The sequence below is a fragment of the Podarcis bocagei genome, assembly GCF_964188305.1.
Source record: "Podarcis bocagei genome assembly, chromosome: 11".
In the NCBI taxonomy this organism is placed as follows: Eukaryota; Metazoa; Chordata; class Lepidosauria; order Squamata; family Lacertidae; genus Podarcis; species Podarcis bocagei.
In genome coordinates, this window is record NC_138136.1 from 30,195,053 (window position 1) to 30,212,039 (window position 16,987).

Below are 16,987 nucleotides of genomic sequence, written 5' to 3' on the forward strand. Positions count from 1 at the left end.
AAGAAGAAGAAGAAGAAGAAGAAGAAGAAGAAGAAGAAGAAGAAGAACAACAACAACAACAACAACAACAACAACAACGCCCAGTCATTAATCTCTATCTTGCAATCTGCAGTTGAATCCAAAACATAACATCAAGTAAGATATCCAGGGTTACTAAATTTGTTATATATATATATGTACCACATATAGCAAATTCTGTCGCCATGGTTAATCTTCTCCCATGCAATGCAATTTATTTTTACCTTCCCAGTAGTTCAACTTTTGTCATTTCTATTGAAAACTCCTCAGGACCTTCAGGGAGGTCATCATCATGGATTTCTGCATAAATAGTTTTCATAGTCTCCTTAGGTTCAAAAGTAACCTCTCTGAACATGAGAGTAAAATCCATGCCTTCAACTGCAGTTCCATTCATCGCCTGATACCAGAGGCGAATTTGCCCGTAATATCCATGTGAACGGACAACTGTGATATTAGCCTGTTGAGGACAAACATTCCTTAAGGCTCCAATGACACTACATCATGTTGCATTGTAACGTTGATTACAGCTGCATGTTATAACTGTTGCAGGTGCCGCACAATACTCATTACACACTTGTAAGAAACCATTATTTTAGGGTAGAGGCACACTATGACCATAATCGTATAGTGGTTAGTACTCTGCGTTGTGCTTAAAACATTTTTGTTTAAGCAAGCTTACCCAGACATGCTTGAATCTTGCTTTAGTTTTTTGCTGATGTTAACTGTTTCTAAAATATTTTTATTTTTGTTTTCAACTGTTTTCATAATTTTACTACTTCTTACAAGCTGCTTAGAGGTTATGTTACAAACCAAGTGGTATATAAGTTTTGTTAAATAAATAAATACAATAAGTGAACTCCCCACTTGCCCATTTTTCTTCTTCAGACGTCTGCAGCAGTTCCTGGGAGAATGTAAACTTCCCATAGGGGAAGTCACTAGCAGCCATGGTGATGTTTGCTGTGCTGGCAGACTCATTTATGATTCCTCCATCACTGATACCACTTAGATGAAACTGATAGTGATGTTTTTCCTCCGGAACATCGTCATCTAGAGCCTAAAGAAATGCAAGCAGACAAACCAGGAAGAATTTTGCAATGTTCACCTTGATGGAAAGCCCATTTACATGTGAACCAAGATGCAAAATCTAACCAACATGGAACACTGCGGTCACAAGCCCATACTCGATGTATACGAGTGAAGGGACTATCAAATACGGCAGAAGCCTTGTGACAGTGGCACAACATCAGATAGGCCACTGTCAAGGTAGCTATGCTGGAACAACATCTGGAATACACTGATAGAAGAGCCTGCCAGTGCAGCCACAGTGCCAAAGAGGCACCTGCAGAATAGTTAAAATGGGTTGGAGTTGTGAGTGGAACTGGGGAAGCACAGAGGAACATCCCACTTGTGCTGTATCCTATACTCCTGCAGACCAGTCACACAGACCTGACTAAAGGAATTTCATCCCATTGGATTTGATGAGGGGAGAAATAACTCTAAGATAATATCTGCCTGCAAAAAACCCAACACCATCATACACACACTGGAATAGTATAGTATATGATGCAAGTCAGCACCCAATCACAGTTTCCCCCCCTACAGTATAAAACCCCCACAAATTAATACCATAACCTAGATGACAGGGCACACAGTATGGAGCTATCCTTCTCTGGCCTCTAGTCTTGCCTACTTAGAGCTCAGAAGGGCAAACTCTATTGAGAGGAACTGTGGAGAAGAGCACTGCGTAAAAAGTGAGCACTTTGCACAAAGCAGCACAAGTTAGGACTTGAGCACATTGCTGTCACTTCTCTTCCTAGAGTCCCAATAGGTACATTTTTTGTTGTTGTGGGTGTCATTGTTGTTAGTCCCCTGTGCATGTTGTGATCCAAAGTTGCACCTGTGAGCAGCACAAAGGGATTCAAACCAGGAACTCCCAATAGTGGGGTTACTGCTGTCTGTGGCACTGGAACTCATGGGGTGAAGGAGCACTATGGGGTCACTATGTGTGCTGTGATGCAGGCAAGAGTTTTAGGGTCTTTTCCCAATTGTCATAGTTCATTAGTTCCTTCTGTGGTTGCAAGTGCCATGTGGACATCATTGGCACAGTTCCTGCTTGTGGACACTGGAGGTTTACATGACTGATGCAGTCATAACTGCTTTTTTGTGCCATTTGGAGATTTGTCATTGTGTCGTGTTTTCCCCTTCCTTCTTTGGCATAGTCTATAGAGGACACAGAGGGCATTACCCTTGCATAGCAGCAGCATATTTCCCCCTCCCATTCCATATAATGAGAGTATAGGATTGCTCAGCTGGGAGGGAAAAAAATATGTAGTTCATACCTGTATCAGTACGATGGCAGCAGACTGCCTGTCTTTCATGGTCAACATTCCTGATACCTCAGCAAATTTCTTCTGATCAGGTGGTGTTATATTCCAGGAGACGGTGACCTCTCCAAAAATCCCTGGCCCACGTACTAGGCTGCAGGCAATAACAGGAGCATGGTCAGGTTTCAAGTTTGATTTCATGGTTTTGGCTCTCCCTTCAATTACAAACACTGCAGTCAATCCTAAACAGATCTTTCCCCTGTCTTCAAATAAAGCTGCAGCAAATTATTGGGGTTTTTTAAATGGGGAAACTGTGTACTGAAACAGCCATTTCTTGGATCTCTGAACTCATGTGAATTGTCACAAAATATATTGTTGTTTATTGTTTATTTAATTTCTATACCACCCTTCATCTTACGATCACAGGGAGGTTTACAATATATATAGGTACTTTGCTTCAGTCTTAACATTTATTCATAATGTGGCATGGCGTATCAAAATCTGACCTGCAGCTGCATGGAATGTGAACTCCTGAGTATTCTGAGAGTGCTTCTGGACGCCAGCTTCTCTAACAATTATAAGCACAAAACTGTAAGCAAAGAAAGGGTGCCTCAGATAAGAAGCACCTGTTATCATAAGCTTTTGTAGCTAGGCTGTGGAAGTGGTGGCAGTCAAAACTGTTACTCCTCGCATGTTGAGATAAGTAGTGGGTTTGGTCTAGCAGCACTCTGGAAAGGGATCAGAACACTTGACATCTCGTGTGTGGTGTGTGCTTGGCATCCCGGCATGCTGGTCACCCACCAAAACATTATAACTAGAGAAGCACTGGGAAGAACTCTGAGATTTCCCAGTCTAATTGAAAGCATAAGTGATGACTCCTCCCATAGTTAATTAAAATTAATTAACGCTTTCACCAGATGGTGGGAATCTCAGGGCCAAAGTAAATGTGCATTTATTACATAGTTTACCTTCACATAGTTCATTTTTCTTTAACAAATACAGTCATACCTCGGGTTACAGATGCTTCAGGTTGCGTTTTTTCGGGTTACAGACCGCCAAAACCCAGAAGTACTGGAACGGGTTACTTTCGGGTTTTGGTTGTTGCAAACGCTGTGGGTTGCGAATGTGCATCCCACACAGATCAAGTTCGCAACCTGAGCATCCACTGTACTTGCCTAGGGAGGGGGCACACGGCAGTTCAGGTTTGTGGTATGGGAACAGGGATGCAAACTGTATGACAGACACTGCAAATAGTTTAGCTCTTTTTGGAAATATATTCCATAAAGTAATCAAATTTTTTATTTGGATTTGGATATAATTGTGTGTGCGTGTCCTAAGTTTGCGAGCCATAGATCCTGTCATCCAATGATGTGAATGGAAACTACTAGAATTACTTGAGATTTCTACAAATGAGAGGACAGGGTTGTGACATTTTGACAAGGTTAGGGCATTAAAAAACCCCATAAAGCTGCAAATTGCTATAAAGTTTCTCATTCTTCTTGTTGCTCAACACTGGAAGGACCTAAAGGGTGACACATTAGCTAATTGGCATAAGACAGTTTGGCAAGTTGATATGTTGGAAAAATTAACAAATAATCTGCATCTAGCTAAGGAATAAAATGTAAACGTTATTTTGTGGCAGATTGGCCCTGTTTTATTGTTTATGCAACCAAACAGGGGATACAAAGACATCTACTAGCAGTGTGCAAAATGTTTTAGACTTGAATTTTGATACTTTTGGATAGGTTATACTGACAGATTAAAGTTTTTTGGGGTTTTTTTGTTTTATTTTTGGCTCCCCTTGTTTGGTATGTGAAATGAGGAGATTAACTGTTTTGTCCTGTTAAAATTCTGCTCATCAAAAATTTAAAACCTAAAAGAAAAGAAAGCTCCATATATACAGCAGTGGGATCTACTTCTTGGCAAATCCACGTTGACACAAATTTATAGATTACAACAGTGTTTTACAATGAATGTAGAGATCTCAGAGATGTACCTACCCAATAAAAGCTGTCCCATTGTACTTTCCTATGGGCTCTCCAATCAGGATATGGGTGGATGATGAAGCTATCCCAACAATCCCAGAAGCTCCCAGGTCTCCCAGTACAGTGATGGTTGCCACACCTGTGAATACAAAAAAAGTTTCCTAATTAAAAAACAAAAATCACTGACATAACTGATTAATCTTTACTCTGTTTTCTCTTTGGATGAAAACCAGAGGGGCTTACACATACAAAAGAGACACATTTTTCGCAGGGCGCTCATGACACTAGGTTGTATCCAATGGCAGTTTTGTTCTGTCTGTAGGAAAGGGAGGGAAGCCACACACACCATGCCATGGGGGGGGGAAACTGCAGAGATTTTAGGTACCTTCTGCAGCAGAATTAGGGTGGCTTAGGGGGCTGCATGAAAGAAGGGAAGTAACAAAAAATAGCTATCCTCTCAGTTCCACTGACAGAGGCCTTTGGTCAGCTGAGTGACTTTGCTGAACAGAACCCACAGCTGAGTTTTCATTTAGTTCTCACTATTGCCAAGGTCAAACTTTTTTTGGGGGGGGGGGAGGAATGTAAATTTGCCACTGCGATACACTAGCGTTAGGCTCTGCAATTAAATTGTAAGACAATCCTTGTTATCACCACTTGTTCTATAAAGTACCATTAGTTTATTTTTCAGTTTAATTTATTTGCTGAGACAAACAAGAGCTTTATTGCTCAGCAGTTAATAAGTTTGTTTGCAAGGCAAGAACTCCACTGAATGCTGAGAGGTCAGAAGGAAATTTATTGCAGGTGTTCAGAACGCAGTTTTACATTTCTACTCTGAATACCAGTTCGAATTAAACCTTATTTTCATAGGAGTAGAGAAAGTCGCCTTATACTGAGACATATCATTGGTCCATCTAGTTCTGTATTGTCTACAATGACTAGCAACAACTTTCTAGGCTTTTAGATTGGGGTATATCTGTCAACTTTTCCCTTTTCTTGCGAGGAATCCTGTTCAGAATAAGGGAATGTCCCTTTAAAAAAGGGAAAAGTTGACAGCTATGGATTGGGGTCTCTCTCAGCCCCACCTGGAGATGTCAGGCTTTCAGCCTGGGACCTTCTGCATGCAAAGCAGATGTTCTACCAGTGAGCCACAGCCTTCCCCTCTTAATTTCAGGAGGGACGAAGTATGTTAAAACACAACACAATTTATCGCATGAGAACTCAGGTATCAGAATAACAGCTAACGTGAATGTTCAGGACAACATTTTTGAGTTTCAAGTTCAAAACACAGCTTGACCAAAACACATGTTTTTAATGGCCTCACAAACATTGATTTACTTGGTCAGTAAAAGACTTTTATCTTAATGTTGGGAGCGGAGAGCCACCTAATCAAATCCACTCCTTAATTCTACCCAAATTTACCCAAATTATGCCACTCTGTAACCTTTTACAAACAGCAGGTAAGGGGAAAGTCATGAAAGCAGGCCAGCTGGACCCCCATGGCCTCCCTGTAATTCAAGCACTTATCGTCTTTGGACATTCAGTGGAAATGGCTTTCCCCCCTAATGTTTACCATTTATTGGTGAGATCTCTGTGCCATCAGTAGAGACCAGTTGAATTGTGTAACTTTCATCACCTTCCAACAGACCATCTTGAATTGCTTGCAAAACTATGGTTTTTTGGGATTCCATCTGTATAAGAATGGAGCAGACAATAGTTCAACTTACAGCTGTCATTTAGTATATGAACAGAAGAGAATGTACCTTCAGTTCTAAGCAAAATTTACCATATCTAATTAATTAAACAACAACAACATTCTGTCAAGACAGATTTAGCCTCTCAGGTGGCTCTTTGGTGAAGCAGAAGGTGTCTAATTACAAATGTAGAAAATGGACTCCTCAGAAAAAATGTGGCAATGACTCATCTGGAAGAGAAGTTGTCACCCCTTCTCTAGCAGCAGTAAAAGCCAGACCAATCTCACCACAGGTGATCTTGAATAAATCTTCCTGCTTACTTTCTGAGTCAAGTTAACTGTGCAAATAGTGCACCACATTGGGGCCAAACAACACAACAATTTGTCTCTATAAGTACGGCTGATGGTATTCAGGGGTATTTAGGCATGTTCAGGACCTCATATAGAAGATTGTTTTCTTCAGTTCCATGACCCTCAGATAGACTGGTAGAAGGATACACAAGCATCAAAGAAAAAAGGGAAATGGAAGAAAACAGTAGGTTTACCTCAGCAAAGAGAAGAGTCCCATTGAGAGGAGTGAGATCATACTTAGCTGCCTCCTCTAGTATCCAAATGAGCCGAACTTCCCCCTTGCCTCCTTCACTCCGACTTACAGTAAGAAACACATTTGCGGCAGGATCATCAATTGACTGGGGCTCCTTTACGGTTATCTAAAACAACAAAGGCAAGAAAAGGTTAGACCAGATATGTCACACTTTGCACATATGGATGCTAATGTGGGAAAATAAGTGGACGTCACACACACAAAACACACACCAAGTACCTGGTGTCCAAAGAAAGACAGCACTAACATCCTTAAAGTACCACACATGGAGTACCTGATCCAGTACTGGAATCCCCAATACAGAACCCAGTGTCAGATGCACAGATCCAGTGCCAGGAAGGAACTGTATAGAAGCAGCAGCCAACTTCTGTGCTCATACCAGCCTCTCTAGGTTGAAACTAAAACATTTATTTGCTCTCTACACTCAACATTCTGATTCGTGACTCATACTTCCTACTTCTTTTATTTATTTTTTTCACGTGGGTGGGATACATACAAAATACTTGTATTTGATTCAACAGAACAATCATTCAGCAAAACCCATCAACAGAAACGTTACAAACTTTGTGGGAAATGTTCAGTTTTCTCCTTTCGACATCTGAAACAGTGATGACATTTGTGAAACAAATGAATTTGTTTATTACATTTAATTATAAACCTGCTCAGTATGTACCACTTACAGTGTCATATGGACATAACCTAGTGTCCTTCCTGTGCAAGAGTCTCCTAGCAACCACAGGCTTGAGGGTGATCTGAAACATGCCTATCTTGAAAACCAGCTTACAAATAACATCCTTTCTCTGGTACTGAACCTGGCTACTATGTGCATCTCTAACAATAAAGCTATCTAGGTAAGGAAGCAAACCAAAGATTAATGAGGCTCTGTGTTGGAACACTGGAATACATGGAAATCAAAGAAGCAATTTTGAAATTCAATTTACAGAGAAAAATCCATTTTTTAAAAAATACCATACCATATGCAAGCAATTTTGCTACTTTTTCTTATGTGCAGAGTTTGCCTGTGAAAAATGAAACCAGTTTAAATGCCCAAAATATAAACCTGGCAAGTTTGCTCATGACACTTTCCATCACCTTTGGTCTAAAGTAGCCACTGATTCATGCAACACAGTAAGCCAAATTATGGTTTAAGGAGACTGTGTGAATATGCAGGCTCCCAGACAGGAGTTTGCAGCCATTTTGCTCCTCCCCCGTTTTTCTACTGTTGCACAATGGTGAGCTAACTCCTTCATGGTTAGTGTGGAGAGAGCTTAACCATGACGCACAAAGCCAAACCTTTGATTAGCTCCGTGTGATACAGCAGTAAAAGAACCAGAGAGGAGCAAAGCAGCTGTGAGCATCTTGCCCCACCAAGCCAACACATTTGCATGGTCTTCAGTAAGCCACAGCGTGTTTTGCCGTGTTGTGCAAACCAGCTCATTATCAGTGAAAAGTTAGGACCTAAGAAATGATGTCCTCCTCTAACAATATGTACTGCAATTTACTTTGTGTCATGACATGATCAAACTTTGTGTCTCCCCAAGCCTTTTCTTCATCATTTGCAGGGGCAAGGGAGTCACACAGCATGATGACATGAAACCGGGGCATGAGACAAGCTGTACTAAATTGTGGTGGAGGAAAAACTCAGCCACAGGCTGCCATGGTTTCTGTAGCAGCTAATTTTGCTCTCAGACCCAGAGGTAGGTTTGTAGTTCCTAAAGAAATATTCCTAATACAGTGGTGCCTCTCAAGACGAAAAGAATTCGTTCCGCGAGTCTTTTCGTCTTGCGATGTTTTTCGTTTTGCAAAGCACGGTCCATCGCAACTGCGCCTCTTCAAGCGGCTTAAAAAAAAAGCGCAAGACGTTTTCGTCTTGCGAAGCAAGCCCATAGGGAAATTCGTCTAGCGAAGCAACGCAAAAACAGAAAACCCTTTCGTCGAGCGAGTTTTTCGTCTTGCGAGGCATTCGTCTTGCGGGGCACCACTGTAGAATTATGGAAAGAATAATTTTGAAATGATTAAAGAATAAAGGAAGGCTATATTGCCTCTGGGCTCATGAGATATGGAGACAAGGAATGGAGGCAGCCCCACAGCTGATATACTGTGTTGACTGACTGAACAACTTCCAGTTTACTTGAAAAACATGCAAAAGAAGCAGCTCTTCCCTTTCTCAGCCACATGCTTTCTTGTGGTGAATTAGCTGCCATTTCAAGATTCACAGCTTTACATTTTGGTTTTGTTATACAACAACAGCGCTTATAATATGTATGCATTATAAAAGTTTTATAAAATGTAAGTAGTTTTATTTGGATGGGTGCTTCATTCAATATTTCCCTGACATTTTTAAGTAATTGGTAATTCAATAGCTACACAACCAGCACCACACAAACATTCCCAATTGTACCACTTACATGCTTTTCTTCAAACCCAAATACGCCAACAGGAGAGTCATTTGGTGGAATAGTGACAGTCACTTGCACATCCTCCCCTAATCGGGCACCACCTGTCACTCTGACTAAAGTGACAGTGAACATCTCTAAAAATTCAACAAGGTCATCATCTATGATGGTGATCTCTATCACTCCTGTCACCTGGAAAAACAAAACAAAACTCTATGAAATAAGTGACATATATCATTATATGATGAGCATGCTGCAACTTAGACAATACAATCAGTGAATGGCACCCTGCCATAAATCCAAACACAGAGAGTGTACAGTCCTTGTTGAAACCAACAAGTGTATGTACCAGGTGCTTTAAAAAATCCTAAAGGAAGATTAAACATTCTGTGCTGACCTTTGAAACCTGTATAAAACTGTGTTTGCTTTTGGGGTACATTTTTACCTTGCTAGCCAGAGACATAGGGAATTATGCAGAGGGCCTTTCAAATCCCTTTCAAATCTTCCATACAAATTGCACATGAAGAATGAAAAGCTGTGAATATGTGAAGGATGACACTGTGCCTGTGTTCTGTTTTGTTTTTTAAAGAGAGGAAACGTGATGGGCATGTGATGGGACTGTCACATGATTAACTGCATTCATCATGTGAAGAACATAGTCATGAAAACATAGAAACTAAGGAGTACAAGATGATCTAAAATGTTGTGAATTTTTGCATCAGCATACTCCATACTTCTCCATCAGCAAATGTTAGGTTCCCGGATGACGGCGTGAAGTCTTCCAGGCTAGCAGTGGCAGGTGTGGCTTCCCAAAACAGATTTACTGATCCAAATTTTCCTGCCCCTCGAGCAACTGGTAGCTTCAGAACATTATCTGGTGGAGGAACCTCAAAGCCAGCTACCATTCCACTCATATCCTGGAAAGAAAGCAGTATTTTAAATTCAGCTTGGGACAGTTATTCAGAGCACTATAATGATTGCATTTCTGACATAGAAAAGCCAGGATATCAAACCATGGTTTGCAGTTGGTTTTAAAATCTGGCATGTTCCAAGCCTAGCAGCCATAGCTTTCCTGGTTCAGATGAAACAGGAAACAATGGTTATTTATAGACTTTCTTGTTTAATTGTAGGCCTGCTCCCATGTTACACTGTACAAGCTGTCTCTGCACATGTACAAGCGTTTGTGTGAAAAAGCATACACTTGTTGATTTTTACATGTCAACTGCTGAGTGCATAGGTGCAGACTATACATTTGCTGAATGTTGCATGTGAATTATTGTATGAACGCACAGCTCAGCTATTTGGGGACACAGACTCATGTACACAGACGCAAATGTACTCATGACTTGGGCAAACGGTAGAACAAAGAGTCGCATGTGTGGTTGAAAGGCTAGTGCAAGGGTGACCAATGTGGTGACCTCCAGATGTTGGACTCCAGCTCCCATCAGCCCCAGACAACATGACCAATGAACAGGGATGATGAAAGAAACATCTGTGGGACATCACTTGCCCTGGGGATGCCAGTGTGGTATCTCAGTTTCTTAAGCTCAGATATAAAATGCCCCAATCAGCCCAACCATCTAAAAACAAAGTCAGTTTCAGATTACTGAGACCAAGAATAATGACAGTATGGGGGCATTGACATTTTTCAGTTCGTTCTCACCTTGGCAGCACTGAAATAAAATATTCCTCTAGGATCATCATTCTCTTCAATTGTTATCTCAGCTATTTCTAACCCAAGTCTTTTCACACTTGGCCCTCCGCCAGTAAGGGATGAGTCCAGCAACTGTACCCTGCTAATATTGATTACAAATATCTCCTGTAATTCTGGAATGTTATCCTGTCGGGGTGGAAATGACAAATGGAAAGGTGGAATGTGAATCTCTCAAATACTGGAGCTATAGCAAAATGGACACACTCTCCCCCCATTCTTTTGCCTATGAAAATATTGCACTGAAATTGCATCTTATAATTGTATATGTAAATTGCCCTCGCAAAAATATAAAGGCCCCATCACACTTATATAGAGCTAGCATTTTGGCCATAGTACTTGATTCTAGGCCAAGTTCAGTGGTTCCCAATTAGCTAAGTACTGCGGACCCCCTGTTTTTCAAAAGCCAAGCCATGGACCCCTTACTTTTGACAATTTTGATATCTCTGTGGTAGTTTTTGTTGTGAATGGTGCCACAGACCCCCTGAGTGGGTTATGTGAACTCGCTCGGGTCCACAGACCACCAGTTCAGAACCACTGGCCTAGTTCATACATCACCTCAGTCCAGTCTCAGTGAGCAGACACCAAGGCGGTAATCCTATGCATGGGAGCAAGCGCTATAAAACAGAGCAGAAACTATTTCTGAGTAATCACTGTAGCCTGAAAATCTCAGCAGTTTCAGACCTTACATTCAAAGCACATTAATTCTCCCAAAGAATCCTGGGAACCACAGTTTACCCCTCAAAGAGCTATAATTCCCAGGATTCTCTGAGGGAAGTCATGTGCTTTAAATATATGGTGTTTACACAGATTAGGACTCCAAACAGTAATGGGTGCACTGACCCAACTGTAAACAAGAATTGGGCAGCTGGTTTAGGAGTCCAGTCAAATAAATTAGAATAAACATTTTCTTCTATTCTGAGCTTTGTAAACCTGGCTGAATTTTAGCACATGTGTGTTATCAAAGTGCATCTTGAGTTCATGGGATTGTATCCCATATTGGTCATAAAATTAAGGATATGGCTAATTGTGTTCCATTAATTTCAGTGGGCCTGCTCTGAGCAGAACTTGCTTAGATGCAATCTGTAGGGCACTGATTGTGAACTTTGTTTCCCATCATGGCCTCATGCATCACAATGCATCCTCCCACACCCTTATCACATGTGTTTCATGTACAAACAAAGTAGATCAACAGAGCACAGAGGCAGCAGCTGTGGAGTAACAAGCAGCAGAAGTGAATTTGCCTATTTGCTAGATGATCTGGCATGCTGCATCTTTTGCCAGTCATCAGAACTGTCATTTACTAGGCCTAGGAATTTGGGTAGAGTTTGGCTGCTTAGTCACATCAACCATGGAGAGCTGCATGAGTGAAGAAAAAAGATACATTAAAATACTCACTGGCAAAATGACTACATTTACTGAAGCCATTGTCATGTTCGCTGGCATAATAATGGTCTTGTTTTCCAACCTATAATCCTCATTTTCAATTGCTTGATTGACAAGCGGGAGTGAAATAATGGGCTGGGGGATCAACTGCACACTGATATCACCAGCAAATCCTTGTTCTCTAAGAACATGTAAAGTAACAATGGTGGGTTTCTCTGAAAAGATTGGAGAAAAAACTTGTAATAAAGTTTTAAAATATTTATTTATTGTTACATTTATATTCCACCCTTTCTCCAAAGAGCTAAAGGCGGCATACACACAACACACCTGTGAAGTAGGTTATGATGAGAGACATTAGCTGGCCCAAATTCACTCAGTGGGCTTCATGACAGTGTGGTGATTAAAACCCTGGTCCCCCAAGTCCTATTCCAGCACTCTAACCATTACTCCACATTGGATCTCTTATCCAACACGTCTTTGATATAATTTCTGAAACAGAATAGATTTATTTTCTTCTAGTTCAGTGAGTTATAGCTGCAGTGGAAGCATTTCTTGGAGGTGGGGGCAAATGATCAAAATCTGGGGCTAGTAGCACTTTACAATACTTCAAAGCTATATTGGCCCCTGAAGATTTCAAAGAGAGGTAGGAAATTATTTAGCACAGGCACATCCACCAGGTGGATCGTGATCTACCGGTAAATCACTGAACATCTGTGGTAGATCACTGGCTCCCCCCAAAGAAGCTCAACATTTTGCCCTGCTCCCCCAAAAATGGGCCTTTCTCCTTCCTAAGAAAAGCTCAACAACTCTGACCTGACGCTGCCAGTCTTTAACGAGATCGCAGTCTCTTGGGAGTTGGCCACCCCTGGCATAGTACAAGAGTATGTGCTCCATAATTTTAAGCAAAGACAGGGGAGACATTTTTTTGCTTTTACTTGTTTGCACTTTTTCATTAATCTTCATGTCTTTGCCATGTCCTATCATTGAAGGGATGCAGGTGGCACTGTGGTCTAAACCACTGAGCCTGTTGGGCTTGCTGATCGGAAGGTTGGCGGTTCGAATCCCAGTGGCGGGGTTAGCTCCTGTTGCTCTGTCCCAGCTCCTGCCAACCTAGCAGTTCGAAAGCACGTCAAAGTGCAAGTAGATAAATAGGTACTGTTTTGGCGGGAAGGTAAACGGCATTTCCGTGTGCTGCTCTGGTTTTGCCAGAGCAGCTTAGTCATGCTGGCCATATGACCCAGAAAAACTGTCTGCGGAAAAACATCAGCTCCCTTGGCCAGTAAAGCGAGATGAGTGCCGCAACCCCAGAGTTGTTTGTGACTGGACTTAACTGTCAGGGGTCCTTTACCTTTACCTTTACCTTTTTATTGGTACATTTGATTCAACTTAGTTTTATTCTGGTTGGTCCTTACAAGAACCAAGTAACTAAGAAGTGGTGCCAGAGTTTGATTCCAGCATGCTCCAGCCCCTTTTCTGTTTGTGTCATATGCTTCAGATTGTAAGCCTAAAACAGGGACTGCCAGGGACTCCCAGGCTGTTCTGGAGTTTTCTTCAGCTGAAGAGTGGCATTAAAATAAATAAAACAATATATTTACTTAAAATAAAACAGCAGTTGAAATAGCAGAACACACTGTGATGCAATGAATCAGCAACAAATGTTGGGATCTGCCTTGCTTTGCTCCCTTTCATTATATCAGAACTTGAAAAGCATCCAGCAGGGCTAACTGAACAGCAACGACTCATTCAATAAATTACATTTTAAAAATTGCATCAACAGGGCCGAGAAAATTTGCCCAATCTGGACATGACTGAAAGAAATTTAGATGGCTAAAACATGCGAGTCCAAGCCCTGTGCTACAGCAGAGGGTGGAATTATTTTGCGAAGCAAGCCTCATAAGGTGTTTTGTACTCGGGCAGAAGTACAAAATGCATGCATGGAGGATGCAGAGATAATACTGTACATTCTCTTGTTAAAATATATGGATCTCACTGCTATATCACTGCATCTCAAAGGTGTGTTTTTTTTAACTCATTAGGCAGAAAAAAAATACTAAGAGGACTATCTTAGCTCCAGTGAACAGGAGCACCAGTAGATGATGATGATGATGATGATGATGATGATGATGATGATAATAATAATAATAATAATAATAATAATAATAATAATAATAATAATTTATTATTTATACCCCGCCCATCTGGCTGGGTTTCCCCAGCCACTCTGGGCGGCTTCCAACTGAATATTAAAAACAGTACAGCATCAAACATTAAAAACTTCCCTAAAGAGGGCTGCCTTCAGATGACTTTTAAAAGTAAAATAGTTGTTTATTGCTTTGACATCTGCTGGGAGGGCGTTCCACAGGTCAGGCGCCACTACCGAGAAGGCCCTCTGCCTGGTTCCCTGTAACCTTACTTCTCGCAATGAGGGAACCGCCAGAAGGCCCTCGGCGCTGGATCTCAGTGTCCGGGCTGAACATGGGGGTGGAGACACTCCTTCAGGTATACTGGACCAAGGCCATTTAGGGCTTTAAAGGTCAGCACCAACACTTTGAATTGTGCTCAGAAACGTACTGGGAGCCAATGCAGATCTCTCAGAACTGGTGTTATGTGGTCCCGGCGGCCACTCCCAGTCACCAGTCTAGCTGCCGCATTCTGGATTAATTGCAGTTTCCGGGTCACCTTCAAAGGTAGCCCCACGTAGAGCGTGTTGCAGTAGTCCAAGCGGGAGATAACTAGAGCATGCACCACTCTGGCAAGACAGTCCGCGGGCAGGTAGGGTCTTAGCCTGCGTACCAGGTGGAGCTGGTAGACAGCTGCCCTGGACACAGAATTAATCTGTGCCTCCATGGACAGCTGTGAGTCCAAAATGACTCCCAGGCTGCGCATCTGGTCCTTCAGGGGCACAGTTACCCCATTCAGGACCAGGGAATCCCCCACACCCGCCCACCCCCTGTCCCCCCAAAACAGTACTTCTGTCTTGTCAGGATTCAACCTCAATCTGTTAGCCGCCATCCATCCTCCAACAGCCTCCAGGCACTCACACAGGACCTTCACCGCCTTCACTGGTTCTGATTTAAAGGAGAGGTAGAGCTGGGTGTCATCTGCATACTGATGAACACCCAGCCCAAACCCCCTGATGATCTCTCCCAGCGGCTTCATATAGATATTAAAAAGCATGGGGGAGAGGACAGAACCCTGAGGCACCCCACAAGTGAGAGCCCAGGGGTCTGAACACTCATCCCCCACCACCACTTTCTGGACACGGCCCAGGAGAAAGGAGCGGAACCACCGTATAACAGTGCCCCCAGCTCCCAGCCCCTCTAGACGCTCCAGAAGGATGTTATGGTCGATGGTGTCAAAGGCTGCTGAGAGATCCAGCAGAACTAGGAAACAGCTCTCACCTTTGTCCCTAGCCCGCTGGAGATCATCAACCAGTGCGACCAAGGCAGTTTCAGTCCCATGGTGAGGCCTGAATCCCGATTGGAAGGGATCCAAATGGTCCGCATCCTCCAGGCGTGCTTGGAGTTGTCTGGCAACCACCCGCTCAATCACCTTGCCCAAGAATGGTAAATTTGAGACTGGGCGATAGTTGGCCAAATTGGCTGGGTCTAAAGATGTTTTTTTAAGAAGCGGTTTAATGGCCGCCTCTTTCAGTGGGTCTGGGAAGGCTCCCTCACAGAGGGAAGCATTCACCACCCCACAGAGCCCATCGCCCAGCCCTTCCCGGCTTGCTTTTATCAGCCAGGACGGGCAAGGATCAAGGAGACAGGTGGTCGGTTTCACTTGTCCAAGCAGCCTGTCCACATCCTCGGAGGTAACAGATTGGAATTGATCCCATGTAACAGGACTAGACAGAACTCTAGCACTCTCCCACCCTGGCCCTGCTCCCACGGTGGAGTCTACCACCTTCTGAATCTGAGTGACTTTATCTGCAAAAAACTTTGCAAAAGCATTGCAGGAGATCTGCAGGAGATAGTGGGCTCCACCACTGTGGAAGCCTCGGCTGCACCAAGGTGAGCTGAAAGCTATGGCCAGCATTTTCCCCACAGATGAAAGTCCCCAAACTTTCTGAGGCAAGGAAGGGGCAGGCTGATGGCAACTTTGGGTCCTCAGGCTCTCCTCAGGGCTGATGTAGTGAGGACAAGGGAAGCAACAGCTGGCACAAGCCAATAGGTGGGTGTACTTCTTTCTTCCCTGCCCCCAATCAAGACTGCTCTGTAAAGCTGAACTGTTCTCATAAAGATATCTGGAAATATTTTTAATTACCTGCCCATCACCAGCAGGTCCCAGGATGGGTTACAGCAATTTAAATTTTGATATTAAAACCGGTTAAAACAAATTACCATCACAGGAAAATGTGCTTTTCACAGGAGGATCACAGAATTGACTCACCTTCAGGTTCTGCTACTTTAACAAAGAGAGAGTCTGTATGCCATCCTACTGTGCCGTAAGGAATGTCATTAGGCAAAATGGAAAGTACAGCTTTTGCTCTGTTTGGATTGATGGTGGCTCCTCTTTTGGGATCCAGAACTCCCATAGTGCTGACACGAGTAAGAGTTATAATCACAGTCTCTGCAACTTCAGGAATGACATCTGCGAGGACTGTTAAGGTGATTGTGGACAAGGCTTGACCTTCCGAAAATGTAATCTAAAGATTTTGAGGAGGAAATATTTAACAGAATGTTTTAAAAGTAGCCTAGGATAAAACATTGATTCAGAAACAGTAGATTGAATTCAACTAAGATTTACTCAGAGTAGAGCCATTGAAATGAATAGGCTTAAATTAGGCATCTTGCAGATTATACTTTTGCTCATGCAAGAAGTAGTTCATGATTTAGGCTGGTTTGTTCATATCCCATATGGTCTCATGCCC

At 42.5% G+C, this 16,987-nt stretch overlaps 1 protein-coding gene and 1 long non-coding RNA gene across 5 annotated transcripts in view; one reads left to right on the forward strand and one right to left on the reverse strand.

Moving 5' to 3' along the window:
* ADGRV1 (adhesion G protein-coupled receptor V1) overlaps positions 1–16,987 on the reverse strand; it is a 246,448-nt gene that overhangs the window by 140,367 nt on the left and 89,094 nt on the right. For all 4 annotated transcript variants that reach the window (XM_081212310.1, XM_081212311.1, XM_081212312.1 and 1 more), the window contains 11 exons: positions 16,507–16,762; positions 12,127–12,329; positions 10,681–10,857; positions 9,752–9,934; positions 9,030–9,209; positions 6,563–6,727; positions 5,898–6,015; positions 4,343–4,466; positions 2,358–2,496; positions 887–1,072; positions 243–475 (listed from right to left, as the gene is read on the reverse strand). In XM_081212310.1, coding sequence (XP_081068436.1) covers positions 243–475; positions 887–1,072; positions 2,358–2,496; positions 4,343–4,466; positions 5,898–6,015; positions 6,563–6,727; positions 9,030–9,209; positions 9,752–9,934; positions 10,681–10,857; positions 12,127–12,329; positions 16,507–16,762 — 1,964 coding nt within the window. The remainder of the gene's footprint in view (positions 1–242; positions 476–886; positions 1,073–2,357; positions 2,497–4,342; positions 4,467–5,897; positions 6,016–6,562; positions 6,728–9,029; positions 9,210–9,751; positions 9,935–10,680; positions 10,858–12,126; positions 12,330–16,506; positions 16,763–16,987) is intronic.
* The window catches only part of LOC308597000, a 272,467-nt gene that overhangs the window by 124,756 nt on the left and 130,724 nt on the right, over positions 1–16,987 (forward strand). The gene's annotated exons all lie outside the window — the stretch shown is intronic.